The 18,529-nt window shown below is 32.5% G+C and overlaps 1 protein-coding gene across 4 annotated transcripts in view; it reads left to right on the forward strand.

Annotated features, from left to right (window-relative positions):
- LOC148949930 (RNA-binding protein 25) overlaps positions 1-18,529 on the forward strand; it is a 132,010-nt gene that overhangs the window by 100,272 nt on the left and 13,209 nt on the right. For all 4 annotated transcript variants that reach the window (XM_089092018.1, XM_089092017.1, XM_089092020.1 and 1 more), the window contains one exon: positions 10,790-10,926. In XM_089092018.1, the coding sequence (XP_088948144.1) occupies positions 10,790-10,926 (137 nt within the window). The remainder of the gene's footprint in view (positions 1-10,789; positions 10,927-18,529) is intronic.

An 18,529-nucleotide genomic window follows, 5' to 3' on the forward strand; every position in this document is an offset into this window, starting at 1 on the left:
CCACACTGGCTATCCATGACGTTCGACTGAAAAAAAAAATATATATAAATAATTAAGAAGCCAGAACGAGGTTGATTTCCAGCCAGAGAAATATAAATTTTTCACTGGGTTAAATTAATCCTAGACAAATCCTTGCCCTTAGTTTCTTAATTATAAAAAATTCTTCGTTTTTGGCGCAGATTCCTAATAGATTACTTTCAGATAATCTCTGATTTCTAGGAAATTAATAATTCTTATGGTGAATATACCTTTTATATAAAAGCTATCTCAAATATGGCTACCCAGGTAACCATAAAAAAAAAGTTTGGATTGGTAGAGAAACTTTAAAAAATCTCAACGGTGGAATGCAAAGGTTACTCCAGGTTATAACGGCCGCATGATTGCTTGCGAAAGTAAGAGCATTCAGCTCAAAAGAGTCAGAGCGGCCTGTAAGAAACAGACGTAGACGAGATGATCCTTTTGGGACGTCAACCATAAAATATTAAAGAAAGAAAATATTAAAGAAAGAAAAGGAACGTCAACCATAAAATATTGAAGAAAGAAAAGGAACGTCAACCATAAAATTTTAAAGAAAGAAAAGGAACGTCAACCATAAAATATTAAAGAAAGAAAAGGAACGTCAACCATAAAATATTAAAGAAAGAAAAGGAACGTCAACCATAAAATATTAAAGAAAGAAAAGGAACGTCAGCCATAAAATATTAAAGAAAGAAAATATTAAAGAAAGAAAAGGAACGTCAACCATAAAATATTGAAGAAAGAAAAGGAACGTCAACCATAAAATATTAAAGAAAGAAAAGGAACGTCAACCATAAAATATCAAAGAAAGAAAAGGAACGTCAACCATAAAAAAACCTAACCTGTCGCAAGATTTGCTACCAAGAGCTTTGATTCTGGATCCCTCAATTTATTGTAACTTGCTATGGAAGACGTCCAGACTTTTTCCACCGCTCTTGCCTAGCTGGCAGGGAGCTATGAGTGAACTGTAAGAGCAACAATTATTTGCCAGCATAATAGGTATTAGAGACTATAATGCTGACATTTTGGCTCGAATTGGCTTATTTGGGTGGTTAGATAAGATACTTTATTAGCCAAAATTGCGAACACTAGCGCAGGTACTTTAGGTGTACTATAATATTACTACTATAACAAATTGATTAATTTGTTTAGTAATTAATTGACTCAATAATTAATACTACAACCATACTATAAAATTCAGTGTATAGCCAACAAATTAATACTATACCACTCACAGACTACATCACATTGTTGTTAAAGCATTACCATTAAAATACTGAATAAACTAAGGGACAAAAGATTTGCGAATATTTCGGTACTAGAAGCTGGTTAAAAATATAATTGTTGATAATTCATTTTGATTTGTTACAGTCTAGTGTTAGGTACTTCAGTTGTGGGGTTCTCAAGGTTGGTTAATAAACCACAATGAAATGGAGAGTTGAAACAACTTAATCCAAATGGATGTGTCTAGGATTATCAAGGGAATTAGAGTTGAGTTGTTTCTTGGCATCTTTGTATGTTGAGTAGTTATGTGCAAGAATAACAGCTCTTTTTTGTACCATCTCATGTCTATTTTATTGGTCCTTTGTCAGCCCCAGATACCAAGCTTAGCACGTGTTTTCAAGAGAAGCCCTAACATAACTTAGGCTCGTTTTGAAACGCAGTGCCCCTTTGTCCTCCAAGTTTGGAACACTTGGAATGCAATAATGCTTAATAGGAAGAGACAATATGTTGCTCAAGTTTTTAATTTTCGTTTTTAAAATCCTGAAGAAAGGGTTCTTGTGAAGAGCTGAAAGGTTCACTGGGTCTTGTCACGGCAAGATAATTGGTCTTGGGGGATAACGGTTGTTTGGCAATTCAAAAGAATGAATTTGGTCTTTACGAGTAGCACCATCTTAAAGGTGAAAAAATCAAACGAAATAAACTGTTTTTCTCTTTTTATCAGCAAGTGGATAAAAACAGCACAATAGTCAAATCTCCATATAATACTAAAAGAACAATAATCATTACCGCTTTCAAAATAGGTCGTGACACATACTAGCGTGTTTGGGTCTACCCAACTAATAATAATACAATTCAATAGACACGCTTCACAATTGACACCAAAATAAAATTTGAATTCGCAACCCCCCCCCCCCCGCCCCTCCGGAAAAAATAGTTCCCCTCCGAACAAAAATGTTGGTTACGCCCTTGCTACCTGCTCAATAAGGTGAAATAATTGACCATATTTTGATCCAACATGACAGATTATAATGATGAATTTTTTTTAATGTTTTAAACAAGACGTTTCAATAAATTTTTAATGAAAAACTTTAAACCAAAATTTTTCAGTCATTGCTTATGAACTCTAGCTTAAAATTTTGCAGAAAATTAAAAAGAAAGGTTGACAGAGAGGGGTTTAAAATAACGAGATGATTCACAGCAAGTGAAAAAAAAAGACAAACTTAATAAGCAAAAATACTATATGGAAAGATTTCAACTTTGGGTCCAAAACAACTTCTACAACACATACCAATTATGTAAAGCCCTAAAATGGAATCATTGACCCTTTAAAATCATTAATTTTATTATCTTGTAAAAACAAGAAAAGGATAAATATCCCCCCTCCCACCTTTTTTTTAGCACAAAGATTTGTCAACTTCATTAGTTCGTTTCCAGAAGATGAATTTACATTCCATCCTGCTCCTAAATCTTCATTATGGAGAAGAGGTGAAATTCTAAGCCTAAGGGCGCTTAGTTTTCATTAACCTGAAATGAACTTTTTTGTGTAGCTATTTTGTTAGTTGAATACTTTCAATGAAGAAAGGATATTGGGCTGCTTTGAACTTGGCATTGAAGTTCACTTCAGTCCCACTTTTGATCATCTGTTGAATTTATTTAAAGTTTTTTTTTTCTGTGAAACTGGATTGAAGCGAATAATTTGTTTTTTTCTTCTAATAGGAAGTAAAAGCAAAGGTAAAAGGAAGTGAAAGTAAAAAATGTAAAAGGAGGTGAAAATTAAGTAGAAGTAAATAAAAGAAGTAAATTAAAAAAAAAGTAAAAGCAAAGGTAAAAGAAAATGAAAGTAAAAAATAGCAAAAGGAATTGGAAGCTAAAGGAAGTCAAACAAGTTAATAGGAAAAAAGGAAGAAAAAATAGTCAGAAAATAATGAGTAAACAGTAAACTATTGACGCTGATAAGTTTTCGTATAAAGTTACTTTGAAAAACAATAAGGAAATATAATATAAAGAAAAATAACTTACTTAAACTATAAAGGAGAGAAAAATTAGACGTATTAACTGTCTTTTAGGATTTTCCTCTCGTCAATGTTGATTCTCTCTGTTTTCGAAATTTTGTAGCCCATGTAAAAAAAGAAAAAAGAAGCTTAATTATTAATCAACATTATTGCACAAAATGCTTTAAAATCAAGAAATAACTAGTGAAAAGGATAAACATTCTTTCATTCTTTAGTTAAATTTCTGTAATAAAAAAGTAATTTTTAAAGCTATTGAAAAAAATTACATGAGAGGGACTACCCCCTCCCTAATCCCCCGTTGTTTACTCTTAAATATTATAGGTTTTTTCTGAAAGTATTTGTAATGCAACCAATGTAATTGATGGAATTCAATATATATATATATAAATATATATATATATATATATATATATATATATATATATATATATATATATATATATATATATATATATATATATATATATATATATATATATATATATATATATATATATATATATATATATTATACAATCTCATAGCTTCCTAAGAGTCAACATTGAACCAGGGTTTGTATGTATGGGTAATAGCGAAATCTTAGAAGGCTGATAAGCAAGCTGAATGAAACCTTTAGGAAGAGTTCAACAGTCCAAATAAGATGTATCCTAACCTACATAAAAAAGATATGATCTCCTTGTTCTGGTTTCATATATATAAAACTCTTGAATGTTTCGATTCACCGTTAAAATTTATGTTTACTTTAGAGTCACCAAATTAATTCATTTACTATGTTTATCACAAATTGTTGATTTTTTTTTCACAAATCGATTAAAACATTTAATTCTTCGAAAAAAACTTTGTGAATCCGCTATTTTTCTGCCTTTTGAAAAAAAATTAATAGAAGATGATTTCTTTCTATATGTGTTTATATATATTTTTTATGTAAATATTTTGTTTATTCATAGATGTTTTTAGTTGTTCCAGTTTTATTCATGATATATTAAAACACTTTCTGTCATATTCGACTAAGCTAATTTGTTTGCTCGATAGTAGTTCCTTGACAAAGCTTTATTTCTTTTATTATAGATAAGCTCATTTCCTAAAGGATTTTCATTTCCTGAAAAGCATACAAACTTTTGACAGCTTTCGTCTTTATCTGAGCCTTGATATAAGACAAAGATAAAACAATCCTGTTGCCAGAACTTCTTCGGTCAAAAATATAAATTAAGAAACGACGGAAAATATAGTTGTTATGAATCAAGGAAACAACCATTTTTTGTACTTTGTATCAATGATTTGAGATCAATCAGCTGGTTTGCAAGCTCAGCTGAGAGAAATAGTGAGTTTGCTTGCAATAATTGTTGTGGCTCAAAAATGTTCGTAAGATTTTCAAACAGTTCGTGGTAAAGACCTGTAACGGCTCAATAGTAACCGAAACTCTGAAAAAAAGAATTTTGATACGAATAGATATATCAAAAGAATCAGATTTTTATGCTTATTTCAAATATATAATTTTCATCAAGTTTAGTCTTAGCCATTAAAAGTTACGAGCCTGAGAAAATTTGCCTTATTTATTCTAAGGCTATTATGAACTTTTTATTCTAATTAAATGGCCACTGTGATTTAAGGGTCATTCTTAAAGAATTGGAACAAAATTGGAACTTTAACGTAAAGAGCGAGGTATTGACGAGGGGGCGAACCACCTTATGCACGTAATAATTTCTGTTCGTTTTAAGTTTTAATGTTGCTCCTTACTTTCAGTTGAAAAAACTTTTTTATTTAATATACAAAAGAAACCAATACCGTTATATGTTCTTTCTAATGGCTCAAATTTTATATAATAACTAAAACAGACCGACTAAAACATATATATGTATATATATTTTTACAACTACTCACATATACAATTGCCAGCTACACTCATGAAAACAAAAAGTACCAGAAGAGTTAGGTTTTAGACTGCTTTTAGAACGGTTTTAGAACTGCTTTTAGAACGGTTTTAGAACTGCTTTTAGAAAGGTTTTAAAACTGCTTTTAGAAAGGTTTTAGAACAGCTGTTACATGTAGTGATGAGTAAAGAAAGCGTGGTTCTTTACTAGCAGGATTATAGCAGGGTTCTAGCAGGATTATCTTACGAAAATACTTCACAAAAAAATCCATCAATTGAATCAAAGCACACTTTTTAAGCTGGAAGTATAGGTCACTATCTTCCCTTTTCTATTTGTTTCGCCGCTACTCAGTATAGCTAGAAAATTTTAGTGTGCGTATAACTCACCCCTTGTGTAACTGAAGCCCATGCAATTGAATCCCCTTTTAGCTAAACCCCCGTGTAGCTCAGCTCAGTTTAACTGAACCCTCGTTCAAACAAAGAAAAAGAAGACACGACTGCGTATCAAGCACTTTTAGGGATTCCCAAGAATTGGTCTCGTAATTAATTATAGTGTTAATATGAAAATAAATAACATCTATCGTTGACGAATTACTTTTGAATATGAATGATATTTTTCCACTTACAAAACTTTTTTATTTTCCACTTGCAAAGGGGACTAAGAAGGGGAGTGTTAAAGAGGGGGATTTTAAATACCAGTTCAAGGGTTTTCGATCATAGAGATTTCAATTCTACGGTAGAGCTTTTACGGGTTCAAGCCTTTACACTCCAGAAATGGCACTAACGGTGGAATATGGATGCCATAAGACATTTTATGGTCTTATCTTAACAAAAATATAAAAAGTGCGTAAATGTGACTATTAGCTTTCAAATGACCTTAAACAGCTCTTTAGAAATGAAACAGAAAAAAGGGGACTTATCAGCGTTTCCAAATCTTTTTGAAAATTCCCATAAAATTGTTCTCTCGATAAAATTGTACTATCAACTTGAACCTAAACAATAGTTGTCATTGATGAGCCAACATTAACGGCAAATTTTTCTTATGAGACAGTGTATTTTCTTTAGCGTGTTTTAAGGTTTCAGTTACTACGGGCCAGGGTTTCCTACTAGGGTGCAGCTATTGCTTTAACCACAAAATTCAAGTGTGTCCGGGTCCTGGGCATAAAAAGTTTGGTCAGTTTAAATGTATATATATATATATATATATATATATATATATATATATATATATATATATATATATATATATATATATATATATATATATATATATATATATATATATATATATATATATATATATATATATATATATATATATATATATATATATATATATATATATATATATATATATATATATATATATATATATATATATATGTCATATATATATAAGATAGAAGGATAGATTTTTGTATTTTTAGAGCGGGAAGAGGGGGGGTGTAGTTTTTGCATTGAAGCAGCTTAAAATAAAAAAAATGCAGCTGAGTTGCACGGGGATTCAGCTAAACAGGGGTCGAGTTGCACGAGGGTTCAGTTAAACGGGGATTGAGTTGCGCGAGAATTTAGTTAAAAAGGAATTCGGTTGCAAGAGGTTTCAGTTGCATGCATACCGAATGTTTCTAAGAAAAATTCAAAACATGCCTGATTTTAATTTGTTAAAGTTTTGTGTTTCGATTTTGTTTTCAAATTCTTTTCTTTATTATAAAATATTGGTTGGTTAGTTTGTAGAACATTTGTTAAATATGTAGATAGTAGATTTTAATTGTTTTTCGCCGATATTTGAAATAGGTATTATGTCTAGTATGTACAAAATCTGGTCGACTAGAAGTTCGTTGGCGATAGTTCGTTGGTTCGTTTCTTGATCTATGTATGAGATAGGTACTATGTCTAGTATGTATAGAATCTAAAAAAAAATGCAGCTGAGTTGCACGGGGATTCAGCTAAACAGGGGTCGAGTTGCACGAGGGTTCAGTTAAACGGGGTTTGAGTTGCGCGAGAATTCAGTTAAAAAGGGATTCAGTTGCAGGAGGTTTCAGTTGCAGGCATACCGAATGTTTCTAAGAAAAATTCAAAACAAGCCTGATTCTAATTTGTTAAAGTTTTGTGTTTCGATTTTGTTTTCAAATTCTTTTCTTTATTATAAAATATTGGTTGGTTAGTTTGTAGAACATTTGTTAAATATGTAGATAGTAGATTTTAATTGTTTTTCGCCGATATTTGAAATAGGTATTATGTCTAGTATGTACAAAATCTGGTCGACTAGAAGTTCGTTGGCGATAGTTCGTTGGTTCGTTTCTTGATCTATGTATGAGATAGGTACTATGTCTAGTATGTATAGAATCTGGTGGACTAGAATTTCGCTAACGAGGGTTCGTTCCCTGTTTTTTTGTTCGTTCCTTCAGCGATGAATGAAATAGGTATGATGTCCATTATGTACAAAATCAGGTCAACTAGAAGTTCGTTCGCTGGTTCTTTGGTTCGTTCCTTCAACGATGAATCAAACAGGTATGATGTCCATTATGTACAAAATCTGGTCAACTAGAAGTTTGTTAACGATGCTTCGTTCCCTGGTTTTTTGTTCGTTCCTTCAACGATGAATGAAATAGGTATGATGTCCATTATGTACAAAATCTGGTCAACTAGAAGTTTGTTAACGATGCTTCGTTCCCTGGTTCTTTGTTCGTTCCTTCAGCGATAAATGAAAAAGGTATGATTTCCATTATGTACAAAATCTGGTCAACTAGAGTTTGTTAACGATGCTTCGTTCCCTGGTTCTTTGTTCGTTCCTTCAGCGATAAATGAAATAGGTATGATGTCCATTATGTACAAAATCTGGTTTTGTATTTTGTGTTTCGATTTTGTTTTCAAATTCTTTTCTTTATTATAAAATATTGGTTGGTTAGTTTGTAGAACATTTGTTAAATATGTAGATAGTAGATTTTAATTGTTTTTCGCCGATATTTGAAATAGGTATTATGTCTAGTATGTACAAAATCTGGTCGACTAGAAGTTCGTTGGCGATAGTTCGTTGGTTCGTTTCTTGATCTATGTATGAGATAGGTACTATGTCTAGTATGTATAGAATCTGGTGGACTAGAATTTCGCTAACGAGGGTTCGTTCCCTGGTTTTTTGTTCGTTCCTTCAGCGATGAATGAAATAGGTATGATGTCCATTATGTACAAAATCAGGTCAACTAGAAGTTCGTTCGCTGGTTCTTTGGTTCGTTCCTTCAACGATGAATCAAACAGGTATGATGTCCATTATGTACAAAATCTGGTCAACTAGAAGTTTTCTTAACGATGCTTCGTTCCCTGGTTCTTTGTTCGTTCCTTCAACGATGAATGAAAAAGGTATGATGTCCATTATGTACAAAATCTGGTCAACTAGAAGTTTGTTAACGATGCTTCGTTCCCTGGTTCTTTGTTCGTTCCTTCAGCGATAAATGAAAAAGGTATGATGTCCATTATGTACAAAATCTGGTCAACTAGAAGTTCGTTAACGATGGTTAGTTCCCTGGTTCTTTGGTTCGTTCCTTCAGCGACGAATGAAAAAGGTATGATGTCTATTATGTACAAAATCTGTTGGACTACTATAAGGTCGTTGGCCCGAAATACCTATAAACCTACTTCATCTAAGATCTTCCCAAAAATATAAACATTTTTTTGGGGGGGGGGATCATACGCAGCTCTTCAGATGACTAACTGCTAAGTAAAAACTATTGAATTGATTTCCAGTACATCATTTGTACATATATTCCCCGCATGTTTTTACTCCGTACTCCATGTTTGCTGCTTGCATCGCGTGTGTTTTTCATGACTCCATTTTGGAATCCCTTCTCTGTAACTAACTAGCTAAAAAAAAAAGCAAGTCAAATTTTACCGGTATGTTAAGTATTTTATGGGTTTTTCTCTGAAACCCATATTTTATGGGTTCCAGAATATATACATTAGTAAAAAAAAGTGTATTTTGATATATGTGAGAAGATGGAGTAGTTCGATTAGTTCGATTTGCAGATCGGGTGTAAGAAAATATCCAACTTTCTCCTTAACCATCTATTATATACGGTTACGTAGACTGATAGTTCCTGTGTCTTAATAATGATTTAAGTTTCTTGTGGGATTTCTCTGTTTGTAAGATATGTTGGTCGCTTCACCGGATATTCGATGATTATTATTTTTTTTTTTTTCTGTGTGTTTGTTCATTTGTTTTTTTGTTTGTTTGTTCGTTTTTCAGATTTTTTTTGGTCTCCTTCTCTATTACTATTTTGTAATGTAACGAAAGACGGTGAAAATAAATTATTAATTATTTTATGGATCCCCCTTCTTTCTTTTTGTAACTTATTTATATGTTCCGATGTCTTTATCATTTATGGGCTAGACACCATAAAATTGTAAATAGCTGTTGTTTCAATGTCATCATATGTGATAGTGCCTTATAGAGGGTACTATCCCTCAGATACTACCCTCTACTGTAGTATCGACCCTCAGATACTATATAGTATCTCATATCCCTCAGAATGCGCAGCCTTTTTCCTATAACACTATTTAGCAATAATCGAAACCCATTCCTATCTTGAACGGGTATTAGACTGGATAATGGGTATGGTGCCTAACAATTACCTAATGGATATGAAACAGTTCCAACATGTGCCTTTAGCTCATATTTTGACCAAAGTGTATGGGAAACTGACAAGAACAGAAATAATAAATAAAAATGGGTAAATTGATGAAGTAAAGAAAATAATAAAAGGATGCAAATAAATTCGCGATACCAAGCTTTTGGGCTAAGGAGGTTTTTTCCAAATATTTTATTTTTGACGTAGCACCTTAAACTAGGTATTCTTCTCTTAGACCACACTGCCGTTCTATGACGAACAAATAAATTTTCAAATGGGGATAAATCTATTTATTTAGAATGTAAAAAAAAAAAAAAAAAAAAAAAAAAAAAAAAAAAAACGGGTACAAAAGTCAAGATATTTCGATCACATATACAGCAATACAGCAATCGTCATCAGTAGTATTACTCTGATGACGGTTGCTGTATATGTGAAATTTTAAAAGCCACCTTATAAATAAAGAAGTCTATACTTGAACTTGTACGTAGGCTCGTGGTCAGGGGGTGGGGTTCGTGGTTTCTCCTCTAGAAATCCTTAATTTTTTCTAAGTTTTGGCCACTCCTTATTCGGAATATCAAAAAGAATTTGTTTTTATTATTGACCCTCTCCCCCTTTCGAATTTTATTCCCCCCTGAAAAATATCCTGGGTACGTGCCTTCTTGTACGGTATTTTATGGACACGTAATAATATCAATAATTATAAATATTAAAGTAGTACTTAACAAGGAAATGCAGGTTTTGAAAACTAAAGAAAATGTGTTTACTAAACATCTTTCGTAAGCAAATATTGGTTAGCCGGAAAAAAAGCTAAAAAAATGTACTTAAACATTAAAATTAAAAATCGCTTACTGCTTGACTGCTCCAGAAATGTAAAAAAGAAACGAAAAAGAAACCAATTTTATTTTGGAGTTTTTATTTCTCTAATACAGATTTAAATTTCCTTTATCATCAGATTGACTTTCCATCAACTTAAAAGATTGCAAGGAGGTGGATTTTTTTTCTAACTGATATTTTTTTACAAGTATTTTGTTCTTCTTCTTCAGATGATGAGCCTAAACCAATTAAGCCTGAGAAGGTAATTGATGAAAAGAAGAAACACGTGAAAAGTATAATAGAAAAGATACCTACTAGCAAGCAAGAATTGTTTGATTATTCAATGGACTGGAGTCTCCTGGATATTGTAAGCAGTATTTTGTTCTAAAAACTAACCTGACAAGTATGTGTCCAATAAGAGAGTCATTCATACTCCTGCCATTTACCCGTGCCCCAGCCATTTAAACATTTGCCTCTCAATTACTTGGACTATCTGTCTTGGCTTTTCTCTGTCTACAATTACCCAGCCCAGTCTTGATGCAACCGATTGCCCAAAATACTTGATAAATTCAATTCAATAAATTGTTCTTTGTTCTAAAAAGCAACATAATTTGAATATAATAAAAATTTTTGTTTGTTATATTCTGAAAAATTTTATATTTCTAGCTTGAATAGTTAAGCTGCTAATTCACTCGATGGATAAATAAATTAAAACACTCAATTTAATTTATTTTTATTACCTGTATATTGAATGTACTTTGAAATATTTATCATATATTTCATATTTACATGTAAATATATGTGCATAACATATGTTTAATTATATAAATTATGCAATAAATGTATTTTTATGTATTTAAAGGTAGAATTTGTTTGGTTACACAATGGACTGGAGTCTGATAGATTTATAAGTAATCTTTTTCTTTTGGGAAGAAAATTAGGAACGCAGTTAGGAATATTATTGAAAATGCTTTATGTTCAATAAGGGAGGAGGGGTTTGTACAACAATTATTTGAGTGATAATTCGTATGAAAATAAGAGAAAGTGGAGAAAACATTAAAACAAGAATTAAGGAGGTGTGAAGTGAAGGTCATGTATACAATTATAATAAAAAATATTGAATTGGCATTTTAATAAATTGCAATGCCGTATCCAGGGGGGGGATAGGAGTTTGCCCCCCCCCCCCCGAAATGTTTGTCTGACTCGTAAAAACGTAACAAAAATGGACGTGAACAAATTTTGCATGCGTTTTTTGAGGTTTTTTTGTGTTCCCCCCCCCCCCCCAAAAAAAAAAAATTGAGTAAAACCCCCTCCGAAAAAAATCCTTGATAAATTGAGAGGGAATAGTCAATCCATGTAAAAGATAGGAACGGAGCCACAACTAATGAGAAGAAAAGAATTGAAGAGAGATGGGCAGAGCATTTTGCGAATGTGCTAAACCGGGATAGAATTACGAGAAAAGATATAGAAAATAAGAAAAAAGATTATGACACTTCAGATGTGAAGAAAGATTTATTTTATGAGGAAGAATTAGATACGGTACTAAAGGATTAAAGGATAATAAGGCCCCAGGTGTTTATAGTGTGGTAAGTGATTTTTTAAATATAGCGGTTGTCCAGTTAGAGATCAATTACTGAAGATTGTGAATATGATTTTTGAAAAAGGGGAAGTACCTAACGAATTTAGGAAAACTCTCAATTAAATCCCTCTATAAGAAAAGTGACAAGAGTGAGTGTGGTAATTATAGAGGTATTAGCTTGATTTCCGTTGGAAGCAAATTACTAATTTTAAAAACTACTAATTACAAAAATATTATGATGATACTTTTTAGTATTAGAGATGAGATAAAGTTTTAAGAGAAGAACAGTGTGGTTTTTAGAGGGGGAGAGGATGTGTTGACCAAATTTTCCCTCTATATATATATATATATATATATATATATATATATATATATATATATATATATATATATATATATATATATATATATTTATATATTTATATATATATATATATATATATATATATATATATATATATATATATATATATATATATATATATATATATATATATATATATATTTATATATATATATATATATATATATATATATATATATATATATATATATATATATATATATATATATATATATATATATATATATATATATATATATATATATATATATATATATATATTATAAAATAGTTGTTGACCCATAGCCCAATGCAAAGAAAATTTAAGATAGTTTCACTGCAATTTTAATTTAAAATTGTATTACTAAGTTGGCGAACAAGAAAGTAAAGGAATACTTTTTTGAATCAAACTAGTGCATTTGTCAGACTGCTGTATTTCTGCATAGTTGGTAAACCTAGGGGTTATACCAAAGGCCTTAGATTAATTAGACAGAGTGTTTCACGTTTCTTTTCAAACAATCTGTGAAACCTTAGCAATTTGCGTATCTTCTTTTTTTCGGAAGTAAATAAAACGGCACAAACCTTGTGACCTTGAACCCAGTCATGTAGCAAGTAGGCTACTATGGTAGATGGCTCTAGTGATTAGATCAGCTAAAAACGGCAATATGGTATGGAAACTGCAAACTGGAGGGGGGAGGGAATTCTAGAATACTGATTGAAATTAAACTGTTTGAGAATCATATTCTAAGGCACCTATATTCTAAGGTTGATAGGAAATGGTGAATTGACCAAAAATTATTAAAAAACTAGTACAAAAACTAGGTCAATTTTCACAGCTGTTTTAGGGAAGATGAGGTACTTGACTACGTAAAATTAAATGTTTTACTTTATTTTTGAATGTGCAACCATTCATTTCACAGGAAACGATAAAAAAATACGACAACCTCTAAATTTTGAGCTTTACCCCCTCTCTTCCTTTTAGGGTGGAAATGGGCATAAAGGTACGGAAAAATGGGAACCTGAATCCTGAATTCAGATTTGGAAGTCAGCATGCTTGATTTGATAGGAAACGACTATTTAAACTCCAAAATATTTATAGACACAAAAATTGATTTCCCCCCTTATTTCCCCTTTCAAAGGCAAATTTGGGACTTTTGTGCAGAGGAGATTTTGGTGGATTTTTTTTGTGTAATTCAGGGAATTTTTCTCAACATTTTGGTGTAAAAAAAAAATTATGTTGCAAATTTTCTGAGGTTTGACCATTTTTTCCCGTATCTTTCCTTCATTATCATAAATACTCAGTGATATAGCACAAATTCAGACGAAAGAATTCTGATCAAAAATTCAGAAATTTTTCTTTTGTAGCGGTGTTTGTGCCTTTCATTTCCCGAAATGTTTTCTAAAACATTTCTGGCCATATATTTTCTCAGTTTTTAGGAGAAAGATAAATTGACTTCTATCTCCCCTCGTCCATTTTCTGATATGGGAAATACAGTAGAACCTAAAGTAAATTTAAACTTCCGCGTAACCAACATTCATTAAATACACAGAAAAAAGGCAGTGCATTATGAAAAAACAAACAAAAAAAAACAAATAACGGTCTTGTGTGAGTGGAAGTTCATTATTTGAATCAAAACTGTTGGATTTGAAAAGCCCCAGTGTGGTCTGAACTATAAAACAATAAATGTTTGCAGATTGTCTCTCCTATCTCTCCCCATTGTGTGCAAAGATTAAAAATAAGTTTATGTGCAGTAATAGGTGCGCACAACTCCGACCCTTGAAGTAAGTAAGAAAGATAGGTGTCACATGTTTGTTTTCTGTGATTGTTTATCTGATTTCTGGTCGTTTTGAGTTTGAATTATCACAGGTTTTTATTTCTGCTGATTTTAAGTTTAAAATGGCCTTTACTTTTCTTTGAAAAAACTTCTTTGGTACTTGTTTTGAATCCGGGCAACACGCGAGAATGACCGCATATAGAATCTCAAAGATCCTATTGAAAAACAGGTTTCCGCTGTCTAGTGAGGTATGGCTCACTCTGTGAAAAAATATTTAAACTTTAGTTTTTTGGGGTTGAAGGGGCAAAAAAAGGTACCTATGTTAGGTTAGGATACGTATTTATATGCTATGGTTCAAATTTTTAGGAAAGGGGATCAATGCTAAAAAAAGCAGAACTTTTATTTCACTATTTTGATTTTTCTTGGGGGAACCTATTGAGGAATATCTGGGGGGATTTTCCTCTCTCTTCCCCTCTGTTTGCAGGTATGTCTATAGTGTTTGTTTTTTTTTATTTTTAAAGCTTACGGTCCTTAAGTATGCACTAATGGAATTCTTATTTTTAAATAGTAATTTATAGCTCCCTTCCCCCTTACCTAAGTACGCTGGATCGATTGGGCCCTCTGCTTTTAAATAGTTCGTGGTGACAAACTTTAAGTCAGGAGCGATGTGGCTCAATAGTAGCCGAAACTCTTAGAAACAGAGTGTTGACAACAATAGATGTGTCAAAAGAACCGAATTTTTATGCTGATTCAAAATGTGTTAAGTTTATTAAGTTTAATCTTACCTATCAAAAGTTACGAGCCTGAAAAAATTTACCCAATTTTGGATAAAGGTGACATACCCCCAATAGTTAAGCGATTTTAGCGAAAATCACACCATCAGGTTCAGCATAACAGAAAACCCTACTGTAAAGGTTTTGACCTCCTATATACAAAAATGTGGAATTTTGCATTTTTCGCCAAAAGAAAGGTCACGGATTCGTATTTATTTTTTCATTTGTTTATTTATTTTATTTATTTTAATCATATTGAACCAGCGACAGTAGAAGATCGGGAGAAGGTGTCCATTTGATCAGAAGTCAAAAGTTTTTAAATGGCCAAAGAAATTGGAGGGCAGCTAGCCCCCCTCCCACGCCCCCTTTTTCCTCAAAGTCGTCCGATCATAATTTTGAGATAACCATTTTGTTGAGCATAGTTGAAAGGTCCAACAACTATGCCTTTGGGATAACATGATCCCCACCTCCCTCCCTACAGCCCCTGGGAAAAGGGCTGTAAGTTACTAAATTTACCCGTTGTTTACGTATAGTGTTTTTTATTGGGAAGTATACAGACATTTTTTTGGAGGAGAGGTTCTGTTTGGGGGGATTTCAGTGAGAATTTTCCTTGGGGAGTGAAGTTTCTGGGAATGACCTTTTCGGGAAAAATTCTACATTGAGGGAAATTGCCCGAATTCATATGCGGAATTCTTTTTATTTGTCTTTCTTTGTTTTTGCTGACTAAATTTAACAAGTTCTGGGGAAATTTTCAGTGGGGTTAGAATTGTTTGAAGGATTTTTCTATGGTGAGGAATTTTTCAGCGGAAGAAATCCTTCAAGGGGAAAATTTCCGTGAGAGCAACTTTCCTCGGGGGATGGGAGAATGTTCGGGACAAATTTTCCACGGAGGGTGGATTTCCGAAATGATTTGAAAAATGATCAGAAATTAATGCTAAGGAGAATTTTGAGGCGGAATCGTCCGCAAGGAATTTTCCTGTGGAATTTTTAGCGAGCATGGAATTTTCCGGGGGGGAGGGGGGGGGGTATTTTACATGGGATGAACTTTACTTTAAGGAATTTTCTGTGGGTGAGGGAATTTTCCATGAAGGGGAGCTGTATTTCTCGGTATTATTTTTAAAACGATCCGAAATTAAATTAAAAAAAAAACTATTTTTTTCTACTAAAAGTAAGGAGCAGCATTAAAACTTTACACGAAGAGAAATTATTCTGCATTTGAGGGGGGTTTTGCCCCCTCCTCAATACCTCACTCTTTACGCTAAAGCTTAACTTTTTGTCCCAATTCTTTAAGAACGCTCCCGAAACACAAGGGGTGTGAATAAGAAGGCAAGAATAAGAAGCTTTTTTAAATTTCTAAAATACTTTAGCCTTATCTAGTGTGTTCTTGTTGAACTATAAAAAGTCTTACAACCATGTGAGTTTAGAACAATTTTCGAAGCAGCCTGAGATTACACTAAGCCAAAGCTTTAAGAATGGCAAGATTGTGCAGCGCAAGACAAAAAAAATGTGCATACTTGTAGTGACACTTTTAGGGAAGGCCAATAGTAACTTTGGAATTTTGTTGAAACTCATTTCTTTGCCTAAAAAATCTGTCTCAAAAATTTCCTCAAAAATTTGCCTCAAAAATTTCCTTTTGCCTCAAAAATTTCCACTCAGAGCCTCAAATTGGTCCTACTATACATTTCTTTTTAAGTAAATGAATCTACTCAGTTAAAATCAGATTTAAAATTCCGCATTCAAAATTTACTTCTCTTAATTTAACATTTTAGAAGTATCACAATCAATTATCAATAATTATAACTATAATAATAATAGTTATATTGCCGTAAAAGTCCTAAGGCCATGGCAATACAAAATAAAAAGAATTCGTTCTGAGTAATTTACTCTGCAGAAACCAATAACATTAAACAAATTACAAAATCTTATTACGTACTCCATTGCTAGTCTGAGAAATTGTCCTAGTCTTTCGACATTTACCGGAAATTCATTACTCATGCACTATACCATCATTCAATAATAGAACATTTTTAAATTATAACACCATATAATTTTGGGCCAAGAAGAATAACAAATTTGGAATTTTTAAGTCATGTTACTTCCTATTTTTGTGTCAAAATAGGCTATGTCAAAAAACACCATTGTTAGAAGAACTTATTCAGTTATTTTGGATAAACTTCGAACTTAGCAAAATATACCATGCCTGAGGAAGTATGGTATAGCTATTTACTAATTCCATTTTAATGTTTCATTTGAAATTAAAACATCAAATGAACATAAGTTGTTCTCTATATGAGGGGACTGCCTCCTCATCATCCCTCGCTCTTTGCGCCAAGTCTTAAAGATCTTTAAAAACACTCACTCTTTTCAAAGGCCCTTTGGTTTGAGCAGTCTTTCTTAAAGAATTGACAAAAAGTCAAAGGTTTTGTCACAATTTGGCACATCTCCCAATAACAAATGCTATATGTAAACAATGGGGAAACTGCATAACTACCCTTTTTCCCATGTGAGGTCTATGTGGGGTCTCGTCATGCCCAAAGGCATAGTTACTGGACGTTTCAACCATGCTCAATCGAATGGCTATCTAAAAATTTTGATTCAATATCTCGGGGGGGAAACGGGGGCAGGGGAGGGGGTTAGTGCCCTTCAATATTTTTGCTAACTTGATAAGGGCACCAGAACTTTTGATTTCCGTTTGAATGAACCCTCTCCCGATCTCCTAGGTCCATTAGTTCGATACAGTCATCCCTGGGGGGGGGGGAAAAAACAAAAAACACGCATCCCTGTCTTTCTTCTGGCAAAAATACAAAATTTCACCTTTTGTATATAGGTACTTGATACTTCTACAGCGGGGTTTTGATATGCTAAATCTGGTGATAATTTTCATTAAAATCGCTTGACTTTTTGGGTATGTTCCCCCCCTTTCTCAGAAATCAGGTAGATGTTCCCAGGCTCCTAGCCTTTGATGGGTAACAGTAAACTTAATTAAACTTATATATTTGGAATCAGCATAAAAAGTCAATTCTTTTGACGCATCAATTGTTATAAAACTATGAAATATTTACAATCTTATTAAGATGCTCGAAAATATCATATCTGTAATGGTAAAAGATTACCACTAGGGCTGTATTTGGGAGAGAGCTTAGCTTTTTGGAGGCTTTCATAGTTAAAATAAATGACGTTAAGTTTCTGAATTGTCAGTGTGGAACTCCCATGCTGCTAAAACTTGATATTTTTCATTCTAATTATAAACTATGTTTTATTAATTAGCTAAGATTGTTTCATTAGCTAAGATATTTAGCAGTTGCTGAATCATACCGGGTTGTGGGAAAAGATAATTGTTTCTCAAATTCTAATTTCTGTCGAAGAGGTGCCTTAGAACACTCCCGCTATTGGTCATTATATTAAAAAAAAGTACTCGAATTGCAACATCTTTCTTAGCACCACGACGTACTATAACTTCATATCTGACAAATCCTTCTGCAAGAGGCGGCAATTTAGGG

This window comes from Artemia sp. Qi Xiang Cuo, chromosome 7, assembly GCF_049724085.1.
Source record: "Artemia sp. Qi Xiang Cuo chromosome 7, ASM4972408v1, whole genome shotgun sequence".
In the NCBI taxonomy this organism is placed as follows: Eukaryota; Metazoa; Arthropoda; class Branchiopoda; order Anostraca; family Artemiidae; genus Artemia; species Artemia sp. Qi Xiang Cuo.